Source organism: Castor canadensis, chromosome 3 (assembly GCF_047511655.1).
Source record: "Castor canadensis chromosome 3, mCasCan1.hap1v2, whole genome shotgun sequence".
NCBI lineage: Eukaryota > Metazoa > Chordata > Mammalia > Rodentia > Castoridae > Castor > Castor canadensis.
This window is the reverse complement of record NC_133388.1, coordinates 83513098-83526048: the sequence shown is the minus strand read 5'-3', so window position 1 is coordinate 83526048 and position 12951 is coordinate 83513098. Positions and strand designations below refer to the sequence as shown.

At 38.8% G+C, this 12951-nt stretch overlaps 3 protein-coding genes and 1 non-coding gene across 15 annotated transcripts in view; 3 read left to right on the top strand and 1 right to left on the bottom strand.

Annotated features, from left to right (window-relative positions):
- Positions 1-12951, top strand: part of LOC141421230 (inhibitor of Bruton tyrosine kinase-like) — a 1912155-nt gene that overhangs the window by 232626 nt on the left and 1666578 nt on the right. The window lies entirely within an intron of this gene.
- Positions 1-12951, bottom strand: part of LOC141410465 (inhibitor of Bruton tyrosine kinase-like) — a 973048-nt gene that overhangs the window by 834171 nt on the left and 125926 nt on the right. The window lies entirely within an intron of this gene.
- Positions 1-12951, top strand: part of LOC109676132 (sialin) — an 86775-nt gene that overhangs the window by 21922 nt on the left and 51902 nt on the right. For 10 of the 11 annotated variants that reach the window (XR_012445855.1, XR_002211514.2, XR_002211516.2 and 7 more), the window contains 4 exons: positions 168-286; positions 8252-8410; positions 10125-10257; positions 12801-12938. Coding sequence is in view for 8 of the 11 variants with exons in the window: in XM_020152634.2 (XP_020008223.2) it covers positions 168-286; positions 8252-8410; positions 10125-10257; positions 12801-12938 (549 nt within the window). In the remaining 3 variants the exon portion in view is untranslated. The remainder of the gene's footprint in view (positions 1-167; positions 287-8251; positions 8411-10124; positions 10258-12800; positions 12939-12951) is intronic. The other variant, XM_074066905.1, reaches the window with a different exon arrangement.
- Positions 8868-9029, top strand: LOC141421908 (U1 spliceosomal RNA). The gene has a single exon (XR_012446598.1). It is a non-coding gene; the product is annotated as a U1 spliceosomal RNA (small nuclear RNA).

Below are 12951 nucleotides of genomic sequence, written 5' to 3'. Positions count from 1 at the left end.
GTAAAAGCTGTTTTCTCAAAATGTTTAGGAATTACACATTAAAGAATTGAAACTTGAAATTGAAACTCATTTTACATTGAATTTACAGTTAAGTTTTCTTTCAAGTCATGTAAAAATTGCTGTTGATACATTCTAAATTTACTTAACTATTATTTTTCTATTTTAAGGTATAATTGGAATACTTTGGTTTATTTTATGGATCTGGCTGGTTAGTGATACACCAGAAACTCACAAAACAATCTCCCATTATGAAAAACGATACATTCTTTCATCATTAAAAAATCAGGTATGGATTTTGTTTATTTTAAAATTTGGTACATTTTTTTTTAATTTCAGGGATTGATAGAGTGGCTCAGGTAGTGGAGTGCCTGTGTAGCAAACATAAAGCCCTGAGTTCAAACCCTAGTACTATAAAAAAACAGAGAAGCAACCAGTGTTTTTATATCTGTGTTTTGTTTTATTTTGTTTATTTATTTTGCAGTTCTGGGGATCCAACCCAGAGGCCTCATGCAAGCTAGGGGAGTACTCTACCACTTAACTACAGCCCTATCCCTACCTAGGGATCTTTAAAACATAGATGCTTACCTCTCATCTACCCACAAAGTATTAAGTTGGTCAAGTATGATGCTGGCCTCAGAATTTTTAAAGCTTCTCTGGTGATTGCCTGCAGCAAAGTATAGGAGCCAGTGCTCTATAGAATCATCTAAAAGTAAAATTTCAATTCCTTGGCAGACTTTTTGTCATTTGTTTGCCTTGGTTGTGTTCTGTTTATTTAGTAGGTCTGGAGTAGAGTACAAGCCCCTGTAATTGTAACATGAGAGAGGTAGTGTGAAGGACAGGTGGAACCAGAACTATTGCTGCAAAAGAGCAAATGCACTATTCCCTGTGTCCCTTGCACCTTTGTTACACATTGACAGGTCAACATGCCAAATAAAAAGTCCCTAATGCAAAAACAACAAAAGACCAAAAAAAAAAAAGAAATCCCTAGTAAAAAGGTCACAAAAAAGTTAATACTGGAAGAGAGATTCCAAGATGGCGACTAGAGGGAGGAAGCAAGAAAACATGCTTCCTAAAGTAAAATCTTGGAGAGATGCTGGAGATACACTTTGAAGGAAAAACCACCCACCAAGAAGAGGCAAAACTCCAACACCTCCACACCCCCAGCCCGTACATAGCATCCCCACTCCACATTAAACGGAGAAACCAGGAGGGCTCCCGTGCCACCAGACACCAGCGCCTAACCTGCTTGTGAGAAGCAGACCACCAGGTGAGCTAAGTGGTACGCGGTACTCCCACAGACAACCCTGGGCCAGATCAGCATAGCCCCCTGGACAGACTGACCCCCACCCAGGGAAAAAAGAGAAAAAAATAAGCTGAATAATGAACAAGTAGCTGAAAAAAAAAAAGAGAAATGTAGCAAAGACGGCGGGGCACCCTGAGCTCCAGAGAGTGGGGGAGGGGCACTCCCTCATGGAACTGTAGATAAACAAGCCGGCCAGAGAAGCCAGGAGTGGCGGCACCTGCCCAGCAGCCTTAGAGTGGGAAAGCTTGTAACAGTGACTGTCCTGAGGAGGGTTCCACTGGAGAGTGGGGGAGGGGTACTTTCCAGTGAACTGTAAATAAACATGCTGGCCAGAGTAGGTGGCTGTGGTGCCACCTCCCCCAGTGTGCTTGGAGAGGGGAAGGCTTGCAACAGCAGCTAAAGTGTGGCACGCTCCATGGGAGAGTGGGGGAGGGGCACTCCCCATGCGAAGTCTAAATAAAAGAAAAAAACAGACTGCGATTGTAACAGGCAGGCAGAGCTGCATACTGGAGAAAACAAAAGGGGCATGTGTCCAGGAGAACTCTAAATAAACAAAGCCCGCAGCAGCAGATGGCTGACAGTAGGAGGCAGGTGAGCCACAGCCTCAGGTAGACATTCACAAACCTGTCTCCAGACTGCTTTTTTTTAAATTTCTTCCTTTGATGAAACAACACCACCAGTTGCTGAAGGACTAACTGAAATTGTATTGCATTTGAACTTGGAATTTTTTTTCTTTTTTCTTTTATCCCCTTTGATAAGAAAATGACAGAACTACTTCTCAGACACTGAGAAGTCTTTAGGACTGGATTGCTGAAGGACTAACACCAAAATTATTAAGACTGAAACTTTATTGCATTTGAACTTATGGATTTTTAAAAAATTTTTTATTATCCTCTTTCTGTATCTCTAATGGCTGTTTAGCTTACCGTTGATTAGTATACTATCTCTCCCTGTTTATTTCTTTGGCTCTGTTTTTTTTTTGTTGTTGTTTGTTCGTTTGTCTGTTTGGTTGGGGTTTTTTGTTTGTTTTGTTTTGTTTTCCCTTTTTCTTTACCATCTTTGCTTTCCCTCTCCTCTCACCTTTCCATTCTAGATATCACCATTGTTATTATTACAAGCTAAAGATACTGAATTACACACAGTATAGGGACAATAACAGTAGCAAGGGCAATTATGGGAAGACAGAAAAAAAAGGGAAACCATTTTCCCCCCAATAATAAATTAGTACAGGAACCAGAGGTAAATGAAGAAATCAGATACCCAGATCCAGACTCCAACAAAACAAGATAAACTATGCCAAAGAACCCAATAAAGGCCACAAGAGCACTCTGAAAGAAGAAATCCTGCAAGTAATCAATGAGAATTTTATAGAGATGATACTGGATATGGTCAACCAAAATGTACAGGAGACACTCAAGAAATTCTAAGACAAAAAAAATGCAGAATTTGATAAAGCACAAGAAGAAATAAAAGAAACAATAGAAGCACTGTATAACCACCAAAGTGAAACAAAGAACACAATAAAGAGATAAATGAACTCAGGGTGAAAATAGAAAATATTAAAGAGGAAGAGACTCAGGATATGGAAAACCTCAGAAAAAAGAATGAAACAGCAATGCAAAGCAAAATGGAAGTCCAATCCAGCAGAATAGAACAAACAGAAGACAGAATCTCAGAACATGAAGATGAAATGGTAATTAAAAGAAAAACCAAAGAACTATTAAACAACTCAAGACCTGTGAAAAGAAAATGCAAGAACTTACTGACTCCATCAAAAGACTAAACCTGAGAATCATGGGCATTGAATGAAGGAGAAGAGGTGCAAACAAAAGGAATGTGTAATATATTCAACAAAATAATTACAGAAAATTTCCCAAATCTAGAGAAAACTATGCCCATACAGGTACAGGGGGCTTCCAGAACTCCAAACAGACCCGACCAAAATAGAACTACCCCACGACGTATTATCATTAAAACAACAAGTACAGAGACTAGAGAAAGAATATTGAGGGCTGTAAGAGAGAAAAGCTAAATAACATACAAAGGTAAACACATCAAAATCACAGCAGACTTCTCAACAGAGACATTAAAAGCAAGAAGAGCTTGAATTGAGCTCTTCCAGGCACTGAATGAAAATAACTAAAACCCCAGGATACTCTATGCAGCAAAACTATCATTCAAAATAGATGGATCAATAAAAGTCTTCCATGATAAGCAGAAACTAAGACAATATATGACTACCAAGCCACCACAACAAAAGATTCTTCAAAGGATTCTGCACACAGAAAATGAAAACAACCATAACCATGAAAGGGCAAGCCATACCAAACCACAGGATAAGAAAAGGCAAGAGAGTAGAGAGTAACATCAACTTATCTACACACAATCAAACCCTCAAAAAACTAAGATAATAAAATGACAGGAATCACCACATACCTATCAATACTAACTCTTAATGTTAACGGACTTAATTCCCCCATCAAAAGGCACCGTTTGACAAACTGGATTAAAAAGGAAGATCCAACAATTTGTTGCTTATAGGAGACCCATCTAATCGATAGAAATAAGCATAGGCTTAGGATGAAGGCCAGAAGAAAATTTACCAAGCCAATGGCCCTCCAAAACAGATGGGAGTAGCAATAGTTTTCTCTGACAAAGTAGACTTCAAACCTACATTGATCAAATGAGATAAAGGAGGACATTCCATACTAACAAAAGGGGAAATAGACCAAAAGGAAATAACAATTATCAACCTATATGCACCCAATGTCAACGCAGCCAATTTCATCAAACATACCCTGAAGGACCTAAAAGCATATATGAACTCCAACACAGTGGTCCGGGGAGACTTTAACACTCCACTATCATCCATCAAAAAGTCAATAAAAAAATCCAAGATCTAAAACATACCATAGATCAAATGGACCTACTTGATATCTACAGAACATTTCATCCAAATTCTACACAATATACATTCTTCTCAGCAGCCCATGGAACCTTCTCCAAAGTAGATCATATACTAGGGCACAAAGCAAGCCTCAGCAAATAGAAGAAAATAGAAATTATACCATGCATTCTATCTGATCACAATGCAATAAAACTAGAACTCAACAACAAAAATAAAGACAAAAAGCATGCAAACAGCTGGAAACTGAATAACTCATTGCTTAATGAACAATGGGTCATTGATGAAATAAAAGAGGAAATTAAAAGGTTCCTGGAAGTCAATGAAAATGAAAACACAACCTACCAGAACCTATGGGACACAGCAAAGGCAGTCCTGAGAGGAAAGTTTATAGCCATGAGTGCATATATTAAAAAAACTGAAAGATCTCAAATCAATGACATAATGTTACATCTCAAACCCCTAGAAAAACAAGAAGAAGCAAATCCCAAAACAAATACAATGAGAGAAATAATAAAAATAAGAGCTGAAATCAATGAGATAGAAACCGAAAATACCATAAAAAGAATTAAAAAAACAAAAAGTTGGTTCTTTGAAAAAATAAACAAGATCGACAGACCCCCTGGCAAACCTGACTAAAACGAGGAGAGAAAAAACCCAAATCAGTAAAATCAGGAATGCAAAAGGGGAGATAACAACAAACACCAGGGAAGTCCAGGAAATCATCACAGACTACTTTGAGAACCTATATTCAAATAAATTTGAAAATCTTGAAGAAATGGACAGATTTCTAGATACTTATGATCATCCAGAACTGAACCAAGAGGACATTAATCATCTGAATAGATCTATAACACAAAATGAAATTGAAGCAGCAATCAAGAGCCTCCCCAAAAAGAAAAGTCCAGGACCTGATGGATTCTTGGCTGAATTCTATCAGACCTTTAAAGAAGAATGGATACCAACCCACTTTAAACTGTTCCACGAAATAGAAAAGGAAGGAAAACTGCCTAACAGAAACTCTAAAGTCGGTACAGGAAAGAGTAGGACATACTTTGGAACTAATAGGTATAGGCAAGGACTTTCTCAATGAAACCCCAGAAGCTCAGCGACTAAGAGATAGCATAGATAAATGGGACTTCATAAAACTAAGAAGCTTCTGCTCAACAAAAGAAATGGTCTCTAAACTGAGGAGACCACCCACAGAGTGGGAGAAAATATTTGCCAGCTGCACATCAGACAAAGGACTAATAACCAGAATATATAGGGAACTCAAAAAACTAAATTCTCCCAAAATTAATGAACCACTGAAGAAATGGGCAAGTGAACTAAACAGAACTTTCTCAAAAGAAGAAATTCAAATGGCCAAAAAACACATAAAAAAATGCTCACCATCTCTAGCCATAAAGAAAATGCAAATTAAAACTACACTAAGATTCCACCTCACCCCTATTAGAATAGCCATCATTAGCAACACCACTAACAACAGGTGTTGGCAAGGATGTGGGCATAAGGGAATGTAAACTGGTACAACCACTGTGGCAAAAATTTGGAGGCTTCTTAAAAATCTAAACATAGATCTTACCATATGCTCCAGCAATACCCCTCTTGGGGATGTAACCAAAAGAATGTGACACAGGTTACTCCAGAGGCACTTGCACACCCATGTTTTTTGCAGCACTATTCACAATAGCCAAGTTATGGAAACAGCCAAGATGCCCCACTACTGACGAATGGATTAAGAAAATGTGGTATTTATACACAATGGAATTTTATGCAGCCATGAAAAAGAATGAAATCTTATCATTTGAAAGTAAATAGATGGAACTGGAGAACATCATTCTGAGTGAGGTTAGCCTGGCCCAAAAGACCAAAAATCATATATTCTCCTTCATATGCATACATTAGATCAAGGGCAAACACAACAAGGGGATTGGACTTTGATCACATGATGAAACGAGAGCATACAAGGAAGGTATGAGGATAGGTAAGACATCTAAAAAACTAGATAGCATTTGTTGTCCTCAACACAGAGAAACCAATGCAGATACTTTAAAGCGACAGAGGCCAATAGGGGAAGGGAACCAGGAACTAGAGAAAAGGTTAGTTTGAGAAGAATTAACTTAGAAGGTAACACACATGTACAGGAAAGCAATGCAAGTCAACTCCCTGTGTAGCTATCCTTATCTCAACTAGCAAAAACCCTTGGTCCTTCCTATTATTGCTTATACTCTCTCTTCAACAAATTTAGAGATAAGAGCAAAATAGTTTCTGCCTGGTAGCGAGGGGGTTGTGGGGAGAGGGAGGGGGTGGGGGGGGTAAGAGAGGCGGTGGGAGGGTAAGGGAGGGGGTGGGTTAAGGGGGGAGAAATGATCCAAACATTTTATGCACATATGAATAAAAGAAAAAAGTTTTTTAAATAAAATAAAAAAAGTTAATACCAGTTCATCTCTTTTGAAATAGCATTGAACCCTGGAGGCAGACATAGACTTCTCTTGCTTTTGAGAAAGGAACCAGAGCCTCAGTTTAAAGAAAATTTAAAATTCTGATGTCCCAGACCAGTGTCTGCCATCCACACATTATCCAAATGTACTACTGTACTTATTTACATCATGAAGTATGTACAAAATACATGACATAAATAATATTTACCTAAATTTTAATGGAAGCCCCTTTTGCTGTTACTTACAAATGATAACAATTTGTTAACATACTAATGTCTGATGAGACCAGTGTGTGTGAATATGCTATATTTGATGATCCAAAGTAGCTAACAAAGCACTCCTGAGGAAAAATGGCAGCTCTGGTATTTTTCTTAGGTGTTCATTGTGTTGTATATTACTAGAATTCTCTTCTATTGACTGTTGCTCCGCAGGAATCTTTTGAAGACCCTGTCAATTTTGTGAGAGTTGTTTTAATTAAAACTGGCTTAAAAATCCTTAAGTCGACCTAAGTACACAGGTATAAACTGTGATCTCAAGTTGTGCCATAATACACTGAGGGCAGACAAAAAAGTGAGAATGCCATTGCTAAGCCCTCTGAATTGGGGAAATTATACTGTGGGTGATCATCTGATCTATTTCAGGGCCAACCTATTTACTAAGTATAGATGGGCTTAATTTCTTCCTTTACAATAAAAATGAGTATAAACAGAAACTCTAATGTGTCTTTCCCCACCTCAGTGGATCATCTTGCATTCCCCTGGGATGCTTCTACCCTACTTTGAAGATCACTTCTCCACATGGTGGTATATGAAGCCCTCTGTTGCACAGATCTTCTTTTTCTTTTTTCTTTTCTTTTTGAAACAGGGCCTTGCTATATTGCCTGGATTGGTCTCCAAGTCTGGGCTTAAGTGATCTTCCTCCCTCAGCCTCCCAAGTAGCTAGGTGCATAGATGTACTAATTCATATAAATCATTTCAGTTAAACCAAGGTTGAATAAAGAAATATGATTTGTAGGCTGGGTGCCAGTGACTCACACCTGTAATCCTAGCTACTCTGGAGGCAGAGATTGGGAGGATTGTGGTTTGAAGCCTATCCAGCAAAGAGTTTGGGAGACCCTATCTCGAAAGCACCCAATACAATCAAAGGCTAACAGAGTGGCTCAAGGGATAGAGTGCCTGCCTAGCAATGTGAGGCCCTGAGTTCAAACCCCAATACTGCAAAAAAGAAAGAAAGAAAGAAAGAAATATGAATTGTTATAGACTCAACCTTAGGCCATAATTATGAAACCATTCTCCATTTTATAGAGAAATTAATGCTGAAGGCAGTATTTATGAGAAGTGCTTAGGATTAACATTGTCACTCTAAGATTACATTTCCATTCTTTCCTCTTAATTCTAATCATCTCTAGCTAGTATTTTTAAATGGAACATTTATCATGTATTTTGCTATTTAATATTTCAAAGGAGTTGATTTTAAATTCTGGAATTTGCTAGTCAAGGCTGATAGTTGAGGCTGGTCTAGGTTGAGCTTTAGCTAATAAGGTAGAGAGCAAAGCATTAGCACAGCTGTTGCTTATCCTAAGTTTGTCTGTTTCCTCAGCTTTCTTCCCAGAAATCAGTACCACGGAAACCTATTTTAAAATCATTGCCACCTTGGGCTATAGAGGTTGCACATTTTTCTTACAACTGGACTTTTTATACTTTATTGACATTATTGCCTACTTACATGAAGGATATCCTAAGATTCAATGTTCAAGAGGTAAGAAAAATAACCATCTGCTTCTTATGTAGAATATATATATACATATACTTTATACATAGAATTTGTTTTCTTCTAGATGAAATTCAGTCATTTTATATCTTCTGTTTTACTGTGCTTATTAAATTTTATAGACATCTCTTTTTTTGTTTCTTGGGCTGTTGGGTTTTTTGTTGTTTTTGGTGGGACTGGTGTTTGAATTCTAGGTTTCACACTTGGAAAAGAGGTGCTCTACCGCTTGAGCTACTCCTACAGTTCGTTTTCGAGATAGGGTCTGGTGAACTATTTGCCTGGGCTGGCTTTGAACCTCCTGATCTCTGACTCCTGAGTAGCTAGGATTACAGGCGTGAGCCACTGGCACAAATAACGAAAAAGAGAGAGAGAGAGAGAGAAAGAGAAAGAGAGCGACAATGCCTGGTGAGGAAAGGCAAAATAGGAGGAATAAAAAACACCAAGAATACTTACCTGGCAGGGGAGATACCATGATCACGAAGGTGGTTTTCCCAGGGTGAGGCTTATCCATTGCACTCCAGATGTGCTGACCCCTGTGATTTCCCCAAATGTGGGAAACTTAACTTCATAATTTGTGGTAGTAGGGGACTGCGTTCACTCTCTCCGTTGAAGAAAAAAAACAAAAATCAAGAAATATTCCCAAGCTCTGGAGGGAGGGAGTGTGTGTGTGTGTGTGTGTGTGTGTGTGTGTGTGTGTGCGTGTGTGTGTATAAACATAAAATGGACTTACTTTTTTTTTTTGCAATACTGGGGTTTGAACTCAGGGCCTACACCTTGAGTCACTCCACCAGCCCCTTTTTGTGAAGGGTTTTTTTCTCCAATTATTTGCCCAGCTGTCTTTGAACTATGATCCTCCTGATCTCTTCCTCCTGAGTAGCTAGGGTTACAGAAGTGAGCCATAGGCACCCAGCAGATTTTCACCTTTCAGATAATTTCTTTGAACTATAGTTTTACTTGGCACTGATCTTTTAAAAATAAATAAAATATGACCTAGGTTCTTTAATAAAATTATAAGAAAAAAGGAATTGAAGGGATGTATAGATTAAAAGAGACATAAAAGACACATCAAAAATTATTAAATAACTAAAACTCAACTATAGTTTAGTTAAGACCAAACTACAGTATCTAGGGTTGCACCTTGGGTGATGCAACCATAGACAAATGTGAGCATGTGTGACCAGGATGATTCTTACTTATGGAGAAAGGAAGAGGGTGTCATTGGACTAGGACAATGAAAACTCTCCAGGATGCTGGCTATTTTTTGATCTAGATGGTCCTTAGAATAATCCGCTAAGGTATCCATTTATTTAACTTGTGTGGCTTTCTGTGTATGAATTGTATTTTATAGTAAAAAATATTTTAAAATAAGTAAGTAAAGATTGAGGACAAAGTGTTCCATAGAGAGAATCCAGAGGTTAACAGGAAGACTTGTCTTCTCCCACAGCACAAGTTCAGACTAACAGCCAAGATTATGTTAAGCAGACAGGACTGTGATGAACCTGGTTTCCCTCTGAGACAGCTCCTTGGAGGCTGTGTTAAACTGAATCCCATAATCTTTTCAAATGCAAAATTATTTCCTATAATTCTATAACCATTAACAGAATATTCCTGGTTTTCTTTTGTTTTCAAATGGTAGTAGTGTGTGTGTGTGTATGTGTTTTCCTTCTACCATAGTTAATCCTGTGTCTCTTATTCCTTCCAGAATGGGTTTGTATCTGCATTGCCTTATTTTGGCTGTTGGTTATGTATGATCCTGTCTGGTAAAGCAGCTGACAATTTAAGGGTAAAATGGAATTTTTCAGCTCTAAGTGTATGCAGAATTTTTACCATTATAGGTAAGTGAAGTGAATCAAGTTCTGCTTTGGTTTATAGTTACTAAAGATAAGAAAAAAAATGTTTTCCTACTCTCACATACTCATACAATATACAACACCAAAAACACTTCTCTAGTTGCAATGTGTGTGGAGACTTTTCCACACACACATCTGGTTCTGCAATAGACACCAGCTGGATGTGCTGTGCTATAATTCAGTTTCTCCACTGTCTTCCTGGAGATGTGTTGGTATATGTACTGCAAGCTGAGGATAAATCACACAAGGCTGCCCCTGCCCACTTGAGATGCCAGTCACAAGTCCCAGGTTCTGGCCTGTACTGTTCACTGACTGACTATAACTTGGGGTCATGACCTACCTCAGGTTCAAGTACTTTGTTCAAGTAGCTCACAGAACTCAGGGAAACACTGTATTTGTGTTTGCTCATGTATTACAAAGGCTATTCCAGAGGCTGCAGAGGAATGGCCAGGTGGAAGAGATGCTCAGGGTGAGTATGTTGGAAGGAGCATGGGGCTTCCATGCTCTCCCCAGGCGCACCTCCCTCCAGTAACCTCCACATGTTCTGCTGCTTGGAAGCACGTCCAAAACTTCTTGGGTGTTGGGGTTTTTTTTGAGACAGGGTCTCCCTGCTTTTCCCAGGCTGGCTTGAACTAGCAATCCTCCTGCTTTTGTTTCTGTGTTTCAAGTGCTGGGATAATAGGCATGCACCACCACATCTGCCCAGTCCTTATCCTTTTGAGTTTCTGTGGAGACCTCATCATGCAGACGTGATGAAGTAACTGGCCATTGTGATCAACCCAACCTTCAGCCCCTTCCCTTCCCCAGAGATTAGAGAGTAGAGCTAAACCCCACATTTCTCATCATGCATTGGTTATCTGGTGACCAGTGCCCATCCGGAAGGTAACCAGGGCCAGCCATGATGGTACACACCTATAGTCCCAAATTCCAAATACTGGAGAGGCTAAGGTGAGAGGACTACTTGAGCCCAGAAATTTGAGGCTAGCCTGGATAACATAGTGGGACTCCATCTCAGAAAAAAGAAAAAAGAAAAAAAAAACAGAGTGGAACATAGTGGTACACACCTGTAATCCCAGCATCCCAGCCCTCAGGAGGCTGAAGTAGGAAGACCATGACTTCAAGGCCAGTCTGGGCTGCATTAAAGCCATCTGGCACTGTCCCAGTGTCACCAGTCATTTTGTTAACAAACAAAAGACAATTTTATCATTCCAGAGATTCCAAGGATCTTAGGAGCTGTGTGCCAAGAACCAGAGACTGAGACCAAATACATAATTTCTTCTTATATCTCAATATCACAACAGTGCAAGGCAAAATAGAAATGATGATGTTAGTCATTTATTTTGTTTACATATTAAAACACTAGGATGGATTAGTGCATTTCTGTACAATATAGTCCTTTTTGAACCATGCATTTTGAGATGAAGACTTATAATATCCTTCTTCAGTGCTGACTCTGGAAAAAGATTTTTAATACCCTGTTATTTCCACTTTGTAACAAAAAAAGTGGCTTGCTCTGCTCAACAATATCCCCAGAGTTTTATAAATCACTTTGTTTTCTTTTTGGGGGGGAGGAAGGTAGTGTTTCTCACTTTTTGCCTGGGTTGTCATTGACTATGTTTTCAACTATTAAGTTTGAATGGAAACATTTTAAGCCTTTTTTTGAAGGAATACACACTGAATTTCAAAAATATTTACTAACTAAAATAAGTTCTTTTTTGTAGCATATAGAAATACAACATTTCCATTACATAGTTACTGGGTGGCACGGCTGTAGACTCACCAGGAAAAACTGGCGGCTTAGACTCACCAGGAAAAACTGGCGGCTGTTAACTTGTCTACCATGCTTAACTGCCTGTAATGTCCTGTGCATAGTGTTATCAGCTGTTAGAACTAAGATGGATCACTTACCTAACTCATCCAACAGAATGTATTATTTAATTGATCTACTTTGGTATATGAATTTTAAGCATATGCTGTGTCAGCTGTTGCTTCTTTCTACAACCATAATTTTGGTTGTTTACTTTTGTATCTTCTCTAACACTGGAGACCTTTAGCTGAGTCCTGGTCACAGGCATTATGAGGTTTTCTTTGTACTACTACATTAGGTATAATATACTCAAACTTGGTTTTGGTGGGGGTTTTTTTGTTTGTTTTGTTTTGTTGTTGTGCTGGGAGGGGGTACATTTTGACATGTACAAAAGTTCTTACAGTGTATCATAGTTGAGCTCACCTGCTCCATCATTCTCCTTTATTCCTCCCCCCGCCCACCCCCACCCCCGCCTCCTCTGGTGTTGTTATCTTTATTATTGTTCTGGTGGTAGTACTAAGGTTTGAACTTTGCACTTGCTAGGCAGGCAATCTACCACTCAATTGAGCCAGGTTTTCTAGTGAAAGTCTTCTTTCACTAGAAAAGGCAGTTCAGTGATTCTACAGTAGGTGGCAGCAATTTCAAATTTCATTTTACTCTTTTAAGGTGGAACAAATGCTAATGCTAGATCTTCTTTTTCTTTGTAACCGGTTGACTCCAGGCATGATTGGACCTGCGATATTCCTGGTAGCCGCTAGATTTATAGGCTGTGATTATCCTTTGGCTGTTGCATTCCTAACCATATCGACAACTTTTGCTCTTCTGGATTTAGCATCAACCATCTGGATATTGCTCCTTTGTGAGTACAAATA